Source organism: Pempheris klunzingeri, chromosome 4 (genome assembly GCF_042242105.1).
Source record: "Pempheris klunzingeri isolate RE-2024b chromosome 4, fPemKlu1.hap1, whole genome shotgun sequence".
NCBI classification, from domain to species: domain Eukaryota; kingdom Metazoa; phylum Chordata; class Actinopteri; order Acropomatiformes; family Pempheridae; genus Pempheris; species Pempheris klunzingeri.
This window is the reverse complement of record NC_092015.1, coordinates 13,856,510-13,873,279: the sequence shown is the minus strand read 5'-3', so window position 1 is coordinate 13,873,279 and position 16,770 is coordinate 13,856,510. Positions and strand designations below refer to the sequence as shown.

General features: G+C 46.4%; 1 protein-coding gene across 1 annotated transcript in view; it reads left to right on the top strand.

The window, feature by feature from the left end:
• The window catches only part of kmt2a (lysine (K)-specific methyltransferase 2A), a 39,581-nt gene continuing 22,811 nt past the window's right edge, over positions 1-16,770 (top strand). The window contains exons 1-6 of the mRNA XM_070828596.1: positions 1-246; positions 10,432-10,504; positions 10,651-14,024; positions 14,486-14,663; positions 15,616-15,844; positions 15,990-16,690. Of these exons, the coding sequence (XP_070684697.1) occupies positions 1-246; positions 10,432-10,504; positions 10,651-14,024; positions 14,486-14,663; positions 15,616-15,844; positions 15,990-16,690 (4,801 nt within the window). The remainder of the gene's footprint in view (positions 247-10,431; positions 10,505-10,650; positions 14,025-14,485; positions 14,664-15,615; positions 15,845-15,989; positions 16,691-16,770) is intronic.

The window sequence follows — 16,770 nt, the reverse complement described above, 5'->3', positions numbered from 1 at the left end:
ATGGCGCACAGCTGTCGGTGGCGGTTCCCCGCTCGGCCCGGAGGGAGCAGCAACTCCGGTACCGGGAGGAGAGCGGGCCGAATCAGGGTTACTGCCTCTCTGCGGAGTGTCTCTGGAGCCCACCCCAACGCAGCTGCGCTCGGACCCGGGTTTGATGCTGCACTACAGGTCTCTTCGGTTATCGGGAGCAACCTGCAGAAATTTCGGGATGTTTTGGGGGAATCGAGTGACTCGAGCAGCGGGGAGGTAAGCGCAGGGACAGGAGCGGAGCAGCCCGGTGGTTAGCGGGGGGCTGCGGGGCACTGCTCAGCCGGAGAGCCGCTAGGTCCCCGGCTAACGGTTACTCTCTGCCCAGACGTTGGCCGTCTTTCCCTCTTCCCAACGCGGAGTGTGGATGTGGACACAAACTTGTCATTTCTGGGATGCTCAGTTAACTTTGAGTTGGTTGCGTGGCCTTAAACTCCGCAGCAACGTGTTAAAGATGACGATAGATAAAGTTAGAAACATCCCGATCACCAAATGGTCATCAGATTTATGGTCTCGGCAGTCCTGCCGGGGAGAAAGTTTTCCTCACCTCGGTGGAGTAGAGGACAGGCTACATCCACACAGTTATGGTGAACTGGTGCTAACGTTAGTCTGCTAGCCCGATCAAAACACTGGAGAAATCCCGGTGTTATCTCGTTAATTAAAACCCACAGTACAGTTAACACACCGCACATCCACTGGCACATTTAATGGCTTCCACTCAGTGTGAGTACGCCGCTACAACTGGTTTACTAGTTAGCTACTTGACATTAGCTTGATGTGAAGCCTTCAAGGCTAGACATGATGCCTCCAGATTCATGCACACCAACACAGTAAAAGTTATCGTCCCGTATTAGCGTTTAATGTTAATGTCCTGCAGTAAAACATCATTTAAGCATTTGCGTTTGTCACAGCGACGTTTCTTCGTGGTGTAATAGCTGGGGACCTTCAAGGTAGCGGGTAATATGTTTGAAAACAAGACATGTCAACTTGAAGGAGGCGAGAGTACCCCCAATTGTGGTTTGTAACTAGCTAACGTCAACTTAGCGTCTGTCTGCAACGCCTCCGAGAAAAGGCTCTTCATTATGCACTTTACCTGCTTCTAGATTTCTGTTAGATAATCTTTGCCAGCTAATTAGCTTCGTATTTACAACGTGAGCTCAAGGACTGGCTGTTTGCAGTGAGGTGTCAGCCTTCCTGCGAGGCTTGGCTAGCATAACGTTAGCTGATTGGTTAGCTCGCAGGCTAGCTGTCTACACCTCGCAGCTAAAACTAACACCACTATTCTCCTGCCGTGAGCGATGCTAAAGTTGCAGGTTTGCCCCGGGGGTTACTGTGTTTACCCCCGCCCAGCATCATTGCTACGGTGCGGGTTAAAACACCGCAGCTGAAGTTGGCGGAGCTCATAGACAAAACTCAGTCATTTCCATTGCTGAGGAGTGTTAAGCTAGGACAGCTACCATGCTACGCACTACGCCACGCTAGCCATCGGGGCTATTGCTGATGCATAGGAAAATGGGAGGTGGACATGTTTTCCCCTTCTCTACACAGCCAGTACGAAGCTAGTACCAAAATAATAACGGGGTATTAATGCTTGCAGATGACGCCTGATAACACAGCCACATGCTCAAAATCACTCCCGTCAGCGCTGGGGGGTTAATAGGAGCGTCTCGGTGGGGTTTGGTGCCTGAATTTGCTTCGTTTCAACAGAGAAATGAGACTTGCTAGTGACAGTGCGCATGCAGGGCTGGCTACAATAACAACGAGCCCCTTCTTGACGGGCCGTGTGATGTGGGGGTGTGTTCGCCTTAGCGAACTACCATCTTCCTTCTTCATGATGAGCAGCATGCGTTCATTGCAGTGGGAGTACACTGTGTGGGGATGTTTACCACCAGCTCCACTGCTCCTAGTCTGAGCACAGACCGAAAGCTTGTTTGGTTGAAGCACAGCAGAATTTGCATGCATACTAGTTAGGTAATTAGCCACGTTCAAAAAAAAAAAATAAAAAAAAAGATAATGAACTTGGATCATGTTTTGGTGATTAAAATAGCCTTTATTATAGTTGAGAAGTCAGATATTTATATCCTGGTGTGTTTTTTGCCACCCAGTTTTCATGATCTCCTGGAGACATGCATTTTATTTGAAATATCATATTTGTCCATCCAACCCTTTTCCTCCTAAAGACAATAAATGAGAGTATAGTAGTGTTTTCAATGTGTGGAGACAGTCCTGAACTTGAATTATGTGGAAGTCGCAGATGCAGCATGGTGAATTTATTAATTTTCAAGTACAGTGGTACTTTCATCCAATGCATTATTGTGCTCTGGAGAAGCACACATTTTTCTTGAAATACCAGTCTTATGTTCAAATGGCTTTTAAAGCCTTTTGAGTCCCTCCCACCTCTGCTTTGAAAGACTGACAATGGGTGAGAGTATACCAGTGTTTGGGATGTGTATAGGCGGACAAGACAATAAAATCCCAGTGCAATTTGAATCAGATGAACATTCTGGACAGAGCAGTCTTTTATGTATTTTTGCACTTTACATCAAAATTTTATAATGTTTTATAAATGTCTTATAAAATGTTAAATTCACGTGAAATATCATCCTTTTAGGCAAATGTCTTTTCAAGTAATTAGGCGTCGCACCATCTCCTGCTTCAGTGAATGAGATTATAGCAGTGTTTGGGATGTGTGGAGACAGCCTGGACCATTAAATCCCCATGGAACCTGAGGTCTATGGAAGCTGTGGACACAGCATGGTGATTTCATTGAGAAGCAGCGTAGTGCCTGTCTGGCCAGACCAGGGCAGGATTGTTCAGGCTCACTGCAGCCTGCTGAGCTCACAGGGCGACCATGAACAGAGCGCCAGCCGGACATTTGGCCACCCCTCCTTCCTCCATCCAGGCAGAAAGACCCAAATCCACTTCAGACCCATACAACCCCGTCTGAGAGGCAGAGCAACTTTTCTTCTGACAGCTGCCACTTTGGAATGGATTACTAAGCCTATTGGGGTGGCTCAAAAGGGTGCTTGTTGGCTGTTGCTGTACAAATGAAGGCATTTGTTAGCTTTTGTGTGTGTAGGGAATTCATTTTCTTGATCCGGCCAAATTGCCGTTGCTTGTTTTGGTGCCGGGTGCAGTCCATGTTGACTTTTTTCCCCAAATGTGCGACCTTATCACCCGCACCCCCCTCCTACAACCTCAGCTCCAACCTTACTGTCCACCTAATCAGACTTTGCATCATTTTCACCTTTTGTTCTTGGTCCTTTATATCTTGCCTTCTGCTGCATCAATTCAACTCACCAATGTTTAATCATTCGTACAAAAGTGCAGCTGGATAGATGTATCAACCCAAATGTCTCTTTGCCTCACTGATTTGAGAGAAACAGTGTGTTTGAGCGGAAGGGGCTTCAGTCCAGCAGGTGTTTGGCCTATTTAAATGGAAGACACCCCCCCCCCCCCCCCATCCTTTGCCCCCACCCGCTTACCCATCCCTGAGACAGCGTGTGGATTGGAGCAGGAAGCTTTGTGTCTGCTTTTATTCTAGCTCTCACAAAGTGCGGGCGGCTGAAAGAGCACAGGCAGGGATATCAAAGGGTGCGGGGCGACCCCCCTCCTCCCAACGGGACAGCGCTGGGAGGAGAATTAGTCACAGACCCTCCCTTCCATGGCTTTATTCTGCTACAGCAGAATGCTTTCGGAGTTGCTTGACTGGGAGAAAGGCGGCAATTGTGTTGTCTTTCTTACTCTTGTGTGTGTGTGTGTGTGTGTGCGCGCGTGCGTGCGTGTGTGAGCGCATGGTGGTGGAGGCAGGGGTGTCCCACAGACTTTATGTCCCTTATTGCACTCTGGAGTAGGCGTGTCTTCTTTGTCTTTATTTTGATTAGAACTTCAATTCACGCTGCCTGCTCGTGTGGATGGGGGTGAGGGAGTGTGAGTCTGTGGGTTCCTGCCAGCCTGTGTCTGTGTTAGTGTGTGTGTGTGTGTGTGTGTGTGAGAGAGACACACCACGCGCACGTGCCAATCAGTCTGTTTGTCTTTGTCCATTGACTGTCTTCGTCTCCTTATGTGCGAGGTGCAGGAAGAGGAGACATCTTACCTTGGAAATTGTTTGTTTTGGTCTGTGTGCTGTTGAGCAAATGTGAAACAGTTGCACCTGGTGTTGGGACACTTGAAAAAACAAATGTCAACCTTTTGCTCGGGGCTGACAGGGGTCACAAAGGAGTACCACTGTGTAATTCACTCTGGTGGAGGAAACAAGATGTTGTAATTGGTGACTAAGACCGGCTCTTAAACTTAAATGTCCCTCGATATGACTCATATAGACGGCTTTGTATACTTAATAGTAATTATTGGAGCAATTCTTGGGATTCCTCAGTGGCCTTTTTGAATAGATGTGTCATCAGAGACAGGACATATAGGAGAATGAGCTCATGGCCAATTTACATTCCAGGAAGAGATGAGACATCATGTCTATGCGGTAAATCTAAGGGGAAAGCTTCCTGGAATGTGTCAAGAAAATGTTGTTTTCAGACTAGAGGGGAGGACTGGCTTCTGGAGAGGTGTTTTTCTGGCATCAAACTGGCTGATGGGGGTCCTATTCTGAAAACTAACACATATATTTGACATCCCTCTCCTCAGTATGAGTCACATTCCTGTCCTCCCATTGCTCCTCATGACTTATTCTAATGTTTATCTTTCTTAAAATGGGTAACGCCTGACATAAAACTCAGCTTATTCCTTTTTTAGTACATTGATGTCAAATGTGATCACATATTGGCACTTATTGACCGGTCACAGTGGATTTAATACTTCATTTGTTATCACGGGGTGCTTTGGATGTTGATATATGAATTTAAGCATGTTTAAATATTGCCCACATTCAGTAAATAAAGGTGCAATATACTGTATTGGGGTGTTGGGCAGTTCAATCCAGCTCAAAACATTTGTGACATTAGCCCGTGTCTGTTGTATCTGCCCTAGGATGGTATAAAATTTTAACAATTCTGGGTAAAAATTACAGTATAGATGGTGCTTTATTTGTCAGCACTGCCTTTGATCATGATCGTAACAGTTAGATTTGCTTGCTGCAAAATATGGAAACTGTTTTATTAGTGCTGTGTATCATCAAACTGCACCAAAGGAACATACAATGTTTTTGTGTTGTAACCCTTTTAGCACAGCTCAGGCACACTTGTTTTATTAAGTTAAAGGGTCATTGCGCATCTTTAAGTGCAGATATTCATAGACGTTTAACCCTTTATAGGGCACTCATTGAAATACTTAGAAATATTTCAAAAAAAAATTCAATCTTATGGTGAAAATCAAGGTCAGTGAAGTTACCATATATGGTCTGTCATGTAGCCTGATTGTCGCTGATTGGCTTGGAGAAGTCTCGTAGTTCTACTGCCTCATGGTGAGGTAAGGGGCGTCATTTTGAACTCCCACTTAAGTTACCAAATATGGTCCCTTGCCCGATAAAGGGTTAATGTGAAACCACCTCTAGAAGTGTGGACAGTGCCAGCAAGATAAGCAGTTGTTACCAAAACATTAAATAATGATTGATTTTTGTGTTGGGTTTTCTCCAGTTGAAAACCTTACATTAATGATACAGATTTTATTACCCATCTTAAATAGCACAACAATTTAGCAACTGGTTCTCAATAAGTGTAGAAGCACCAAGGCCTTTTGGTGATGAAAACTTGGACTTATTCAAAAATCCATAATAACATGGATCAGAGCCTGAATACCTAAGTCTTAATCACAGTTAGCACATGGTTAAGCATAGGGAAACATTGTGGTTAGTTAATCTCACAAGCTTCTGTTTTCTTTACCGTGCAGCCTTTTTATGCCCATCCACATCCCAACCTACACACCATTAAATTTTGCTGTGCTATGTGAACCACTGATGTAAATGCAAATAGTTAATGCAAATTAGTTGTTGATCAAGATCATTTGTAGGTGACATGGTCGACTGATCACCGCAAGAGTTTTTATTCTGTGTTTGTGTCTATCTTTACTCCTGATTGCAAGTTATGCATTGCTGCTTTTATGAGCACCTGCATGCTGGAGCTGTGCGCTTACACGCTCACTAATGAGGACTAACATAGCTGGTTAGAAATAATCTCAATTAATCTTAGTCTGGGACTCTATAATTGTGTAGCTAATTCAAAAGGAGCATGTGTTTCAGAAAGCCACTTGTGTGTGTTTTAGCAAAGAATAAAAACTGGACAACTGGTTTCAAATCTACAGCTCATCATCTTTAACCACCTTGATTTCTCTTAAATGCTGCCTTTAATGTCAGGAAAAGCTTTCTCCGCATGCAAAAGTGCAGTCAAAATGATACAGATACCGCAAACCAAATTTCACATCTGTCTCATAACTTCCAGGGACAGTCCCTTTCACACTGTGAAAATGATAATATGGCTTCCACGATGAATCGGACCAGTTTCTCTTTCTCTGTCTTTTTGTGTTTTATATCAAGTGGTTGATGCGTTGATCAGTTGGATAAGATGCGACAGACCAGCAGGAAGTAAAACTGCTATGGTTTTCAAAGTGAGAGTGACGGCAAAAGCCAGCGAAGGTGAAGAAGAACTTCAGGAGTTGCGCTCAAAAACATTCTCGTACACTCCTCAACTGAAGAGATGAAAAGGAGAAAAGAGAAACACGAGTCCTTCCAGTAACCTTATTACCCCCTGCATGCTGCAAGGCGAGGTGTTACAGTACGTGAACCTGAGCTTGCTAGTCTACTACAGTGTTTGTTTACTTCTTGAAGTTACCTCCCTGTGCCTGCCCTACTATTGAGCTCATGGTGAGCCTTGTGTTTCACACGCTGCTGCTCTGTGCTCAGCAGCCAGTGGGCGGGAAGCGAGCGAGCAATGAGTGAGTGACTGAATATGTGTTCGGGAGCATGGCAGAGAACAGGAATAAGGGGGAGGAAAGGCTTGTCGTGTGTGGGAGGCCTGTTTAGATTGGGATTTGGCAAGCTTCTGCATGAGCATGTTAAAACCCCAAACCTCTTTCATCCTCAGTGCTCCCAGGGGACGACTGCGCTCCCTCTGTTGATGGTGCATGTGGTCAAGATGCTGCCTCCTTATCTCTTTTTTCCTCTCCTCTTCGCCCTCCTAACACAGCCCTCCTCCTCTCCTCACTCTTGTCTGCTTGCTTGCCTCGCTTGTGCTCCCCTCCCCCGCATATTCGCTCCTATGTTCTGCTTGTTTACATCTTGCTGTGTGTGTGTGTGTGTGTGTGTGTGTGTGTGTGTGTGTGTGTGTGTGTGTGTGTGTGTGTGTGTGTGTGTGGTTTCTTTTTAGTCCTCTAAACGTGCGTACGCGTGGCTGACGGAATCAGGAGATACATGTGCGCATGCATGAGTGTGACTGTACACGAACCTGTGCAGTCCGCTCTGTGCACTTGCCTCTAGAGACGCGTGCTGTGATGTCATTGACTGCTACTCGCACTATCACAGCGAGTCAGTGCCGTCCGTTGGTACTCCGCCCCCCTTAGCTCTGCAACAACACCAACCAAGAGCAGCAGCTTGCTCAGAGAGGAGAGGATGCTGCTATTACAGCTAGGAGAGGGGAAGAGGAGGGAGACTGAGAGATGAGAGAGAAGCGTAAGAATTGTAAGGAGACGAAGAGTGGAGGATGCTCAGATTGGTAATGCCTGCCAGGATAAACAGCAGTATTGACTGTCTGTTATTGTTGTTTGTTTATATGGAGAACAGATGAAAGAGACCGTTTTGTCGCACATATTAGTGTTTTTTATATTTTTTAATTAGACACCACAGTGTGTGTGTGTGCGCGTGCGTGTGTGTTGCATGCACATTTAAGCATCAGTCATACACACACAAATTTTTTTGATGTGTGTATCTCTGAGCTGGTGTAAATCAGTTTGCATGTAGTCATGTACACAGATTTGTATGGACTACACTTGGATAGCAGCTGCTCTATAAACTGGGCCAACTAGACCTCAACTGCATCCCCACACGCTGCTATAAATAAACATGATGAAATGACATACTCACCTCCACTCTTAAACACACACACTGATTGCAAGAAGTAGTGGCACGCAGAGGATACTGAGGATGTTAATCATCCTGTAGGATTAATCTGCAGTCTGTACATATTACATTTACAGTTGCATGCAACATTTCTTGAACCACCACCATCAAAGATAAGTCACTGACGGCTAACGCATGTTTGTAATTCCGTAAGTGAGATATCAAGTGCAACTTGTTATATATTTGCTTACATTTGTGTGTGGAATACAGTATGTTTTTGTTCATTGATTGCAGCCCTGCATTGATTCTTTAGTGGTGCTTCTTTAGTATGTTCAATCTCACTTATTCTGAGGTTATTACACCTAAATTCTCCTTTACACAGAGACATGTTCAGGCTTAGTGATGCCGATTCAGATTTTTTATTCTGACTGATTATCAACCGTTAGCAGACAAGATTCAAACATACGATTTCTTTTTCCATAAAATGTGCGATACATGTGTTGTTGGTGTATTTAAAGCAGGAGCTCCTCACCGGTGATGTTACCATGGTTTCTCCTCCACGTGTTTCACAATGTCAAGCCTACTATCTGCCTCAAGTCCTGGTGCATGTCCCTGCTGGCTGCAGCCATCAGTGCCACCAAGGCTGCACACTATTCAGGGAGCAAGCTGCATTTATGACTGCAGTGAAATGGTCCGCTTTTCATTGTTGGTGTGTGGAGACGCAGATCCCAAGTCAGTCCTTCTAAATCATGTGTAAATCATGTAACACTTTAATTTTGTAATTTTTATACTTTTTTTTATACTTTATACCAGGGGTGCCCACACTTTTTCGGCTCGCGAGCTACTTTTAAAATGACCAGGTCAAAATGATCTACCTACATTAAAAATGCTGAACATATATTAACTTCTATATATACTGAGTATACTTTATATTTACAATACATGTTGGCATACACTGCATAACTGCAGCTAATGTAATCCTTGGTATTACACTTAAAAATTGACAGCAGTAATGCACATAGGTGACAAACAGTGATGTAACCATCAATATTGCACACAAGTGACAAGAGTAACTGGAACATTCAATACCTACCTTACTCTGATGACTTGCACTGAATGGAGTAGAATATCCCTTCCTATCCTGTTCCCCATCCCAGAGTATCCCTTCTTTAGTAGATATAAATTGGAGGGCTAGCTAGTAGCTAGCGCGTTTGACCGCGCATGTCCCTTCCCGGGACACGTAGGCCTCCCTGTACGTCAATCAAGTCGCAAACGCGACTTTTTTTAACTTATATTTTTTACCGTCAGGCGACGAGGATCGACGTATTGGGCACCTCTGCTTTATACTGTGTGTACACTTTGTACAAGCACAGTATAAGTATTGTATTGTTTTATCAGCTTTAATCGGCCAAAGTTCTCATTGTCAAATAACAGTTAATCATTAAATTATGAACATCCCGAATCGGAGGGAGTCAATGTGTTTCAGTGGAAGAATGGGAACTGTGACGCTGTCGTGTTTCTTATGTCGTGGAGTGACAGGTGAAAAAAGTTTAAAACAAACTTTTTAGGATCAAAAAGTCAGACTGTCAAATTCTGAGTGTCATTTGTCAAAATTGGAGTAAGATTGAAAGAATTGGATGAGGATATGCCCTTTAATTTTGCGTAAACTAACAGGGCAAGCATTTCCATCAGTTCAAAAAAGCTAATGTAAAATGTCCTGTCAGCCTCAGCTTCCCTGGATCTGAGATGCTCTGAAATGGTCACTGTACATAGGATAAACCCCATACATTGAGCTAGCAACTTGGCCTTCTTCTGATGCCACCGTCATGCAGCATTTTTTGCCTCACAAGTGGAAGGGACGTAAGCTGGTGTGTAATGAGCATTGAAGCTTAACAGGGCTGCTCACATTGTTGTAGAATATAGGCCTCTTTTTCCTTTGCATGTCTTTGCCTTGGCTGTCTTTCTAGCTGTGTATGTATGACGAACCACCTTAGCATTTTACTGTTCCTTCAGGGAACAAGGAAGGCTGTGTGATGTGTTAGTCACCCAGTAGGATGTGGTTGTTTGCAATTTAAACTGTCTGTTGGGGTTTGAACCCACTCCAACTGCAAGCATGGTACACTAAAAGCCAGAGAAACATGAGAACACCAGGATAAGTCAGCAGGCGAAAGCGAGATTGAGGGCATCATTTTAGTCTTGAAGCGTTGGTCTTCATCTGAGTCTGACTTATAAAATGACTCAAGTGTTGCACATCTAGGCCAACTGACAATTATGTAGCATGATGGATGCTGCGACTTTGACCAGTTAACCTATCATGTATGTTTTTACCTGTGATTTACAGTGACATTTGTAATGTACATTTGTATGGTCACAAAGGTTGATTATTTTCCTTTTGTTTTTCGCAGGAAGAGGCATTTGGAGGATTTGGAACGGTTACTGAGCAGAAAAGAATACAGAGCCCTTCAACAACCTCTCCAGGTAAAGTTACTTAAAAGTATCTCCCTACAGGTGTATCAGGGAACTTGCTGTTGTCTTGGGATGCCCATGAATGTAGAGGTTCTCCATATCTAAAGCTTCCATGCTAAGTGACTGTCTCTTTTTTTGTGCTTTGACTATATCTGCAGGCCCACCCATACAGGAGAAGAAACCCAGAGGCCGTCCCCCACGGGCCCTGACTGCCCAAAAAACTGCTGCAAGTCTGCCTTCGGCCTCCCCTGTTCATTCTCCCACACAGGCAAAACCGGAGGGCCCTGAAAGGCCAACTGAGAAGGTGAAAAGGCTGCCTGGGAGGCCGCCTGGCTCCGGGGAAAAGAGAAGAGGTCGACCCCCATCTTCAAGTAGCAAGAAAGCTTGGAGTACAGGCAGCCATGCAACAGGGGAGGACAGTAGGCAGACTGGGTCTGAGCTGGGCATGGACACAGAGGAGGAAAAGGACAGAAAAGGAGCCAAGAGGACGGCACTGGGCTCTGCTCAGCCACATGACGCTGAGGCAAAGCATCCCAAAGGTGGACGGGGTGAATCCAAAGTTACCAACCTGAAGAGGTTGAGAGTGACTAAACTCGCCCCTCTCAAGTCACGACTCAAGACTTTGCCAGGTGTACCCCGACGCAGACGTGGGCGACCACCCTCAGCTGAGCGTCTCAAAGCTGAGGCGGCAGCTGCTGCTGCTGCTGCACAGCTGTCTACCTCCATTGAATGTGGGGAAGGGAAACATAAGGCCTTCAGGGTCAGAGGGGGCGACAGAGGCCCAGAACCACACACTCCTCAGCAGCCCATGCTGAGGAGTGTGGATGGTGATGAGGATCAGGACTCTTCCAATCCACCTGCCTCCCCGTCTCCCTCCAAGCCGGGCAGGACAGTGGGCCTCAGAAAAAGTCCTCGCCATAGAAAGCCTGTCAGAATTGTGCCCTCCTCTAAACGCACTGATGCAACCATCGCTAAACAGCTGCTGCAGCGTGCTAAGAAAGGAGCGCAGAAGCGTCTGGAGAAAGAAGCTGTAGCCACCGGGGGTAGTGGGGCAGGAGCCATTGAAGCTGGTATCAGGAAGACCCAACTGAAGAACATCAGGCAGTTCATCATGCCTGTGGTCAGCACTGTCTCTCTTCGCATCATCAAAACCCCCAAGCGCTTCATTGAAGATGAGGGCAGCTTTGGAACCCCACCACCCCATATAAAGATGGCCCGGTTAGAAACAACTCCCTCAACTGTCTCCACATCTGCCCAACCCACCTCCACGACCTCCTCTTCCCCCTCTCCTGTACTAGTGTCCTCTACACCTGCTGTTTCCAGCTCTGGCACCACAGCTCCGGTTGACTCCCTCCCCCCTCCTCCACCTCCTGCCCCTATCCCCAGTGCTCCTTCAACAGCTGCCAGTCTTCTCAACAGCAACACCAACAACGCTGCCAACGGACGATTTAGTAGTAGTGCGGCGTCTTGCGGCTCAAGTGCTGTGTCGCAGCATTCCTCCCAGCTCTCCTCTGCAGAGTCGTCCAGGTCCAGTAGCCCCAGTTTGGATGACTCATCGTGCGACTCCCAGGCTTCTGAGGCCACACAGGCTATGTCGGAGCCAGAGGATCACTCTCCGTCCTCGCAGGGAGAGAGGGAGGCCAACCTTTTACACAGCTCACGGCCTCCCTCTCCTCCCTCTGAGCCAGAGCCAGAGCATTTGTTGGCAGAGAGGAATCGACGAGGCCGGAGAGGACAGGGGGTCGGCCGGGGAAGTCAGAGCCAGAGAATGAGAGAAGCTCTAACCACTGGGGCTAAAAAGCCTATCATCAGCCCACCAACGGGAGTGCTGATGTCCTCCTCTACACTTGTAAATTCCCAGCAAGCTTCATCCACAGCCTCCTCCTCTTCTTCACCTCCACCTCCCCCTCTACTCACCCCTCCACAGCCTCCCCAGTCAGCTTCCTCCAATACAGCTGCTATCAGTGAACACCACTCACAGTCACCCTGGATGTCTCACCCCCTCCCTCAATACCTGTCTGGACCATCAGTGCTGTCGAGCTTGCCAGACAAACGGAGCCGCTCAATTCTGAGAGAGCCCACCTTCCGCTGGACGTCCCTGTCTCACCCCGAACAGCAGTACTTTTCCTCAGCTAAATATGCCAAGGAGGGCCTCATCCGCAAGCCCATATTTGACAACTTCCGTCCTCCCCCGCTCACAGCTGAAGACGTGGGGCTATTGCCCCAAGGTGTTAGTGGAGCAGGGGGAGCTGCTCCAGTTGCGTTCCCTGCACCAGGCAGCGGAGCAGGAACAGGGACTCGTCTATTTGCCCCTCTTCACTCACACGGCCACCACCAACATCCCTCTTCATCTCGCTTTGATGCACCACTCCAGAAGCGCAGCCCGTTACTTCGTGCTCCACGCTTTACACCCAGCGAGGCCCACTCTCGGATATTTGAGTCTGTTACCCTGCAGTCATCCTCTGGAAGCAGCCCCGGCTCTCTCTCCCCGCACCAGACGTCTTCTAGCTCCAGCAGAAGCTCGCGTCGCAGGAGGCGACTTGTCTCGGGAACACCACGTGGCCATCCACGGTCTCCTTCCCACTCAATGACCAGGCGCAGCAGCCAAATAGGAGGTCCAATGCCTGTAGGGAAATGCTCTTCTGAGATATCTGTGCTGACGGGCTCTGTGTCCAGTTGTAACCCCAGCTCTTTACCAGGGGTTTCTGCAAGTCCACTAGCCACTAGTGCCTTAACTCCTGCTACTTTCAGCACCTTCCCCACCATATCCCTGGGTCTGGCCTCACAAGGGACACCTGATAGCAGGAGAGGGTCTGCTGGAAACCCACCTCCTTTGTCAACCACATCATCCGTTTCTTCCCCACTTTTCCCTCTCTTTCCTTCCAGTGCCCAGGACACAGGGCGAGGTGCTGGGAAAGGAAGTAAGGAAAAAAGCTTGTCAGCTCCCCAGGAACCTGCTCCAAAGGAAAAAGAAAGAGATTCAGAGAAAAACAGAGAGAAAGAGAAGGACAAGAGAGAAGGGAGGAAGGATTTGGAGAAAAGAAGTAAGGTTTCTACACCAGATGGCTCCCCCAATGCACCTTCCAGCTTGTTTACTGTGGATGGGAGGGACTCAGAAGATGCTATTTTATCTCTTGCTCCAAAGAAGGCTCCAGGGAGAAAAAAATCATCAGTTGACATAGTTTCTGAGACTGCTTCCTCAGAGGTGCGTGGGCTCCATTCCACTGTTCCCATGTCCATTGCTAAAGGGCGTCTATCTAAGAAAGGCAGACCTGCTGAGAAAGGAGTAGAGATAGAGGATGGGGAAAAGGAGAAAGAGAAACAAAGTGCTCCTAGCCAGCAGACGGCAAGCCTTCCAGGGCAGCCAGGCAGACAACAGCTCCCTGTCTCCTCTCTTGGATCCATGTTGGCACATGCAGAGAAACAGCCTGTGACCGACAAGCAGGTTGTTGGACTACTGAAGAAGGCCAAAGCCCAACTGTTTGAGATCAAGAAGAATAAGCTGAAGCCTGCAGACCAGACCAAGGTCCAGGTCAGTTTTTCCTTTCATGTCTTACCTTTACAGTCATTGTGTCTCCTCAACAAGAAACTTATCTGTCTCTGTCATTCTCATCATAAAGCCACAAGTGACTTTGACATGGTGCTATGAATATTTGCTATAAATGGAAATCTGTGTTTGTACTCAATGTGAAACTTGATAATAGGAAAGTCCCACAGATGGTGTTGCTCAAGGGGAATTCTGTGAGCCTCATACATTACGCAGAAAGCAGCACTGTCTGTGCTTTTGAAAGTATTGTTCTTTGAGCAGAGTGTACTCCTCTGTTCTTCTGTTGTTAATCTAAAGGTTATTATACACAAAAATCCCTGTCCTACTTTATCATAGCCTCTGCCCAAGCTTTAGAATTAGCCGTAGATATCCCTCCTGCTGTGTGTTTGTTTTTGTGAAGCGTCCTCTTCAAATGTCTGTTTCACATTTTGTGGGCTTGTGAGCAGGGTCAAGAGAGCGACTCGTCTGAGACCTCCGTCCGTGGTCCACGCATCAAGCATGTATGTCGTCGTGCAGCTGTGGCTCTTGGCCGTAATCGGGCAGTGTTCCCTGACGACATGCCCACACTTAGTGCCTTGCCCTGGGAGGAGAGAGAGAAGATCCTATCTTCCATGGGGAATGATGGTGAGGCACACCTCTCATTTCACATGCATGTGGATTACAACCTGGTTGTTTTACTCACCGACGTGTAGATGAGGCATGATACTGGACTTGAATACACATACACACACTGAATTTCCAGTTGTTATAGTTCAATAGGTCACAATTAAACTTGGCTTTTAATTTAACAATTTTAAGGATAGTACAGGAAGAAACACTGGATAAAACTAAAGATGAAAAAAGTAACTATACATTATCACACAACAATACTCTGCTTGACGTATATTCTAGTAGGGTGATGTGGTTACAGATTCAGTGTAAAACACTTTGATTGACTTGCAGAACAGTCTTGAGTTGAGCATTTATTATTTATGACACATCTGTGTGAGTTCTGAAAAAGTTCTGCAGCATGCAGTGATGACAGACTAATCGCAAGAGCAGCGAAATCCACTCATCAATGAGAGCACAAGTACACAGTGAAGTGGTGATGGAAGGAGCAGAGTTTGGCTGCCCTGTTCCTGTTATTTTGACTGCCTTCATGCCATGTTGGAACATGTGAACTTTATTGAGGCAAGAGGACCTCATGTCAGTGATATATCAATAGTTGTATAATCCTCACATTTTCCTGGTAATTTTAACCTATACCCTATATGTTATTTTTCTCATTGAAACTCTATCTATAGATCACTGTTCACACAACTGAGAAAAACCATAGATTCTTTTTGACTCGCTTAATTTAGATTGAGCCAAGTTTTTGGCTTTCCATTGTGCAACAGAAAGTGTCTTAGATCAAAGTTTTACATTTGTTACATAATTGGTTGAATCATTTTTTAAAGCAATATTGTAAATTTGTAATGCTTAAGAGTGCTTTGCAACAATGTGCAAATGCCTTTCAGTGTCTTAAACCCTGGTGAGTTGAGTAAATGCTGTGTGTCAGTAATGATAATATCTGTCTATGTTGCATCTCTTCTTGCAGACAAGTCATCGGTAGCAGGCTCCGAGGAGGCAGAGCCTCAGTCCCCTCCCATAAAGCCACGGGAGACCCGGCAAAAGGCCGTTCAAGAAGCTCCTCCCAAGAAGGGTCGTAGGTCGCGACGCTGTGGCCAGTGCTCAGGCTGCCAAGTCCCGGAAGATTGTGGTGTCTGTACCAACTGTCTCGACAAGCCTAAATTTGGAGGGAGGAACATTAAAAAGCAATGTTGCAAGTGAGTCTTTGTTGATGAGCTGTTTGCCACAATATATTATTTTAATAGTTGAGGAAGTCTTGAAAGAGGAAGATTAACATTTAATTTTTTCAGAGGAATTTTTAAGAAACTAAATGTTGAATTTTGTATGTGCCAATGTTTGCAGGATGAGGAAGTGCCAGAACTTGCAGTGGATGCCTTCAAAGATGTTTCTTCAGAAGCAAGGCAAAGGCAAGAAAGACAAGAAAAAGAACAAGTTGTCCGAGAAGAAGGAGGGTCTCAATCCGGTGAAGGGACCGATCTCAGAGTCTGGCCCTAAACCCACCCCTGCACCACCAAAGGAGGAGCCTCCCCGAAAAAAGAGTGAAACCCCTCCGCTCAAGCTGGGAGAGGAGAAGTCAAGGCAGCAGCCGTCGTCGAAGCAATCATCTCCTGCACTCGCATCGTCTCCCGCCCCAGTCGAACCCTCTCAGGCCCCCAGCACAGTCACAGCACAAACTCAGCCTCCAGCCCTGACACCAGACACCAAGCAGCTCTCAGTCATGAGCAATGTCACCAGTAAGAAAGGACACAAACCACAGCAGTCTGTACCAACATCCTCCTCCTCCTCGTCATCCTCCTCATCCACTTCATCTTCGTCTTCATCCTCATCATCTTCCTCCCCGTCGTCGTCAGCCCAGAATTCCCCCTCCCAGTCTACGCAATCTCATCCACCACCACAACATCATCAGCAGCAGCGGCCTATTACTAGTCAGGCACCTTCAAAAAAAGATGCTTCACCCAAGATTCCTCTGAGCGAACCCAAGAAGAAGCTCCAGCAGCACTCATCGCAACAGCAGAGTTCAACTACAACGATTTCAGATACAGGTAAAAAATCTTATATTGCAGTCATAATAAATGTATAGTTTATGCTCAATTTTTACTTGGAATAAACTTACTTTATCTTA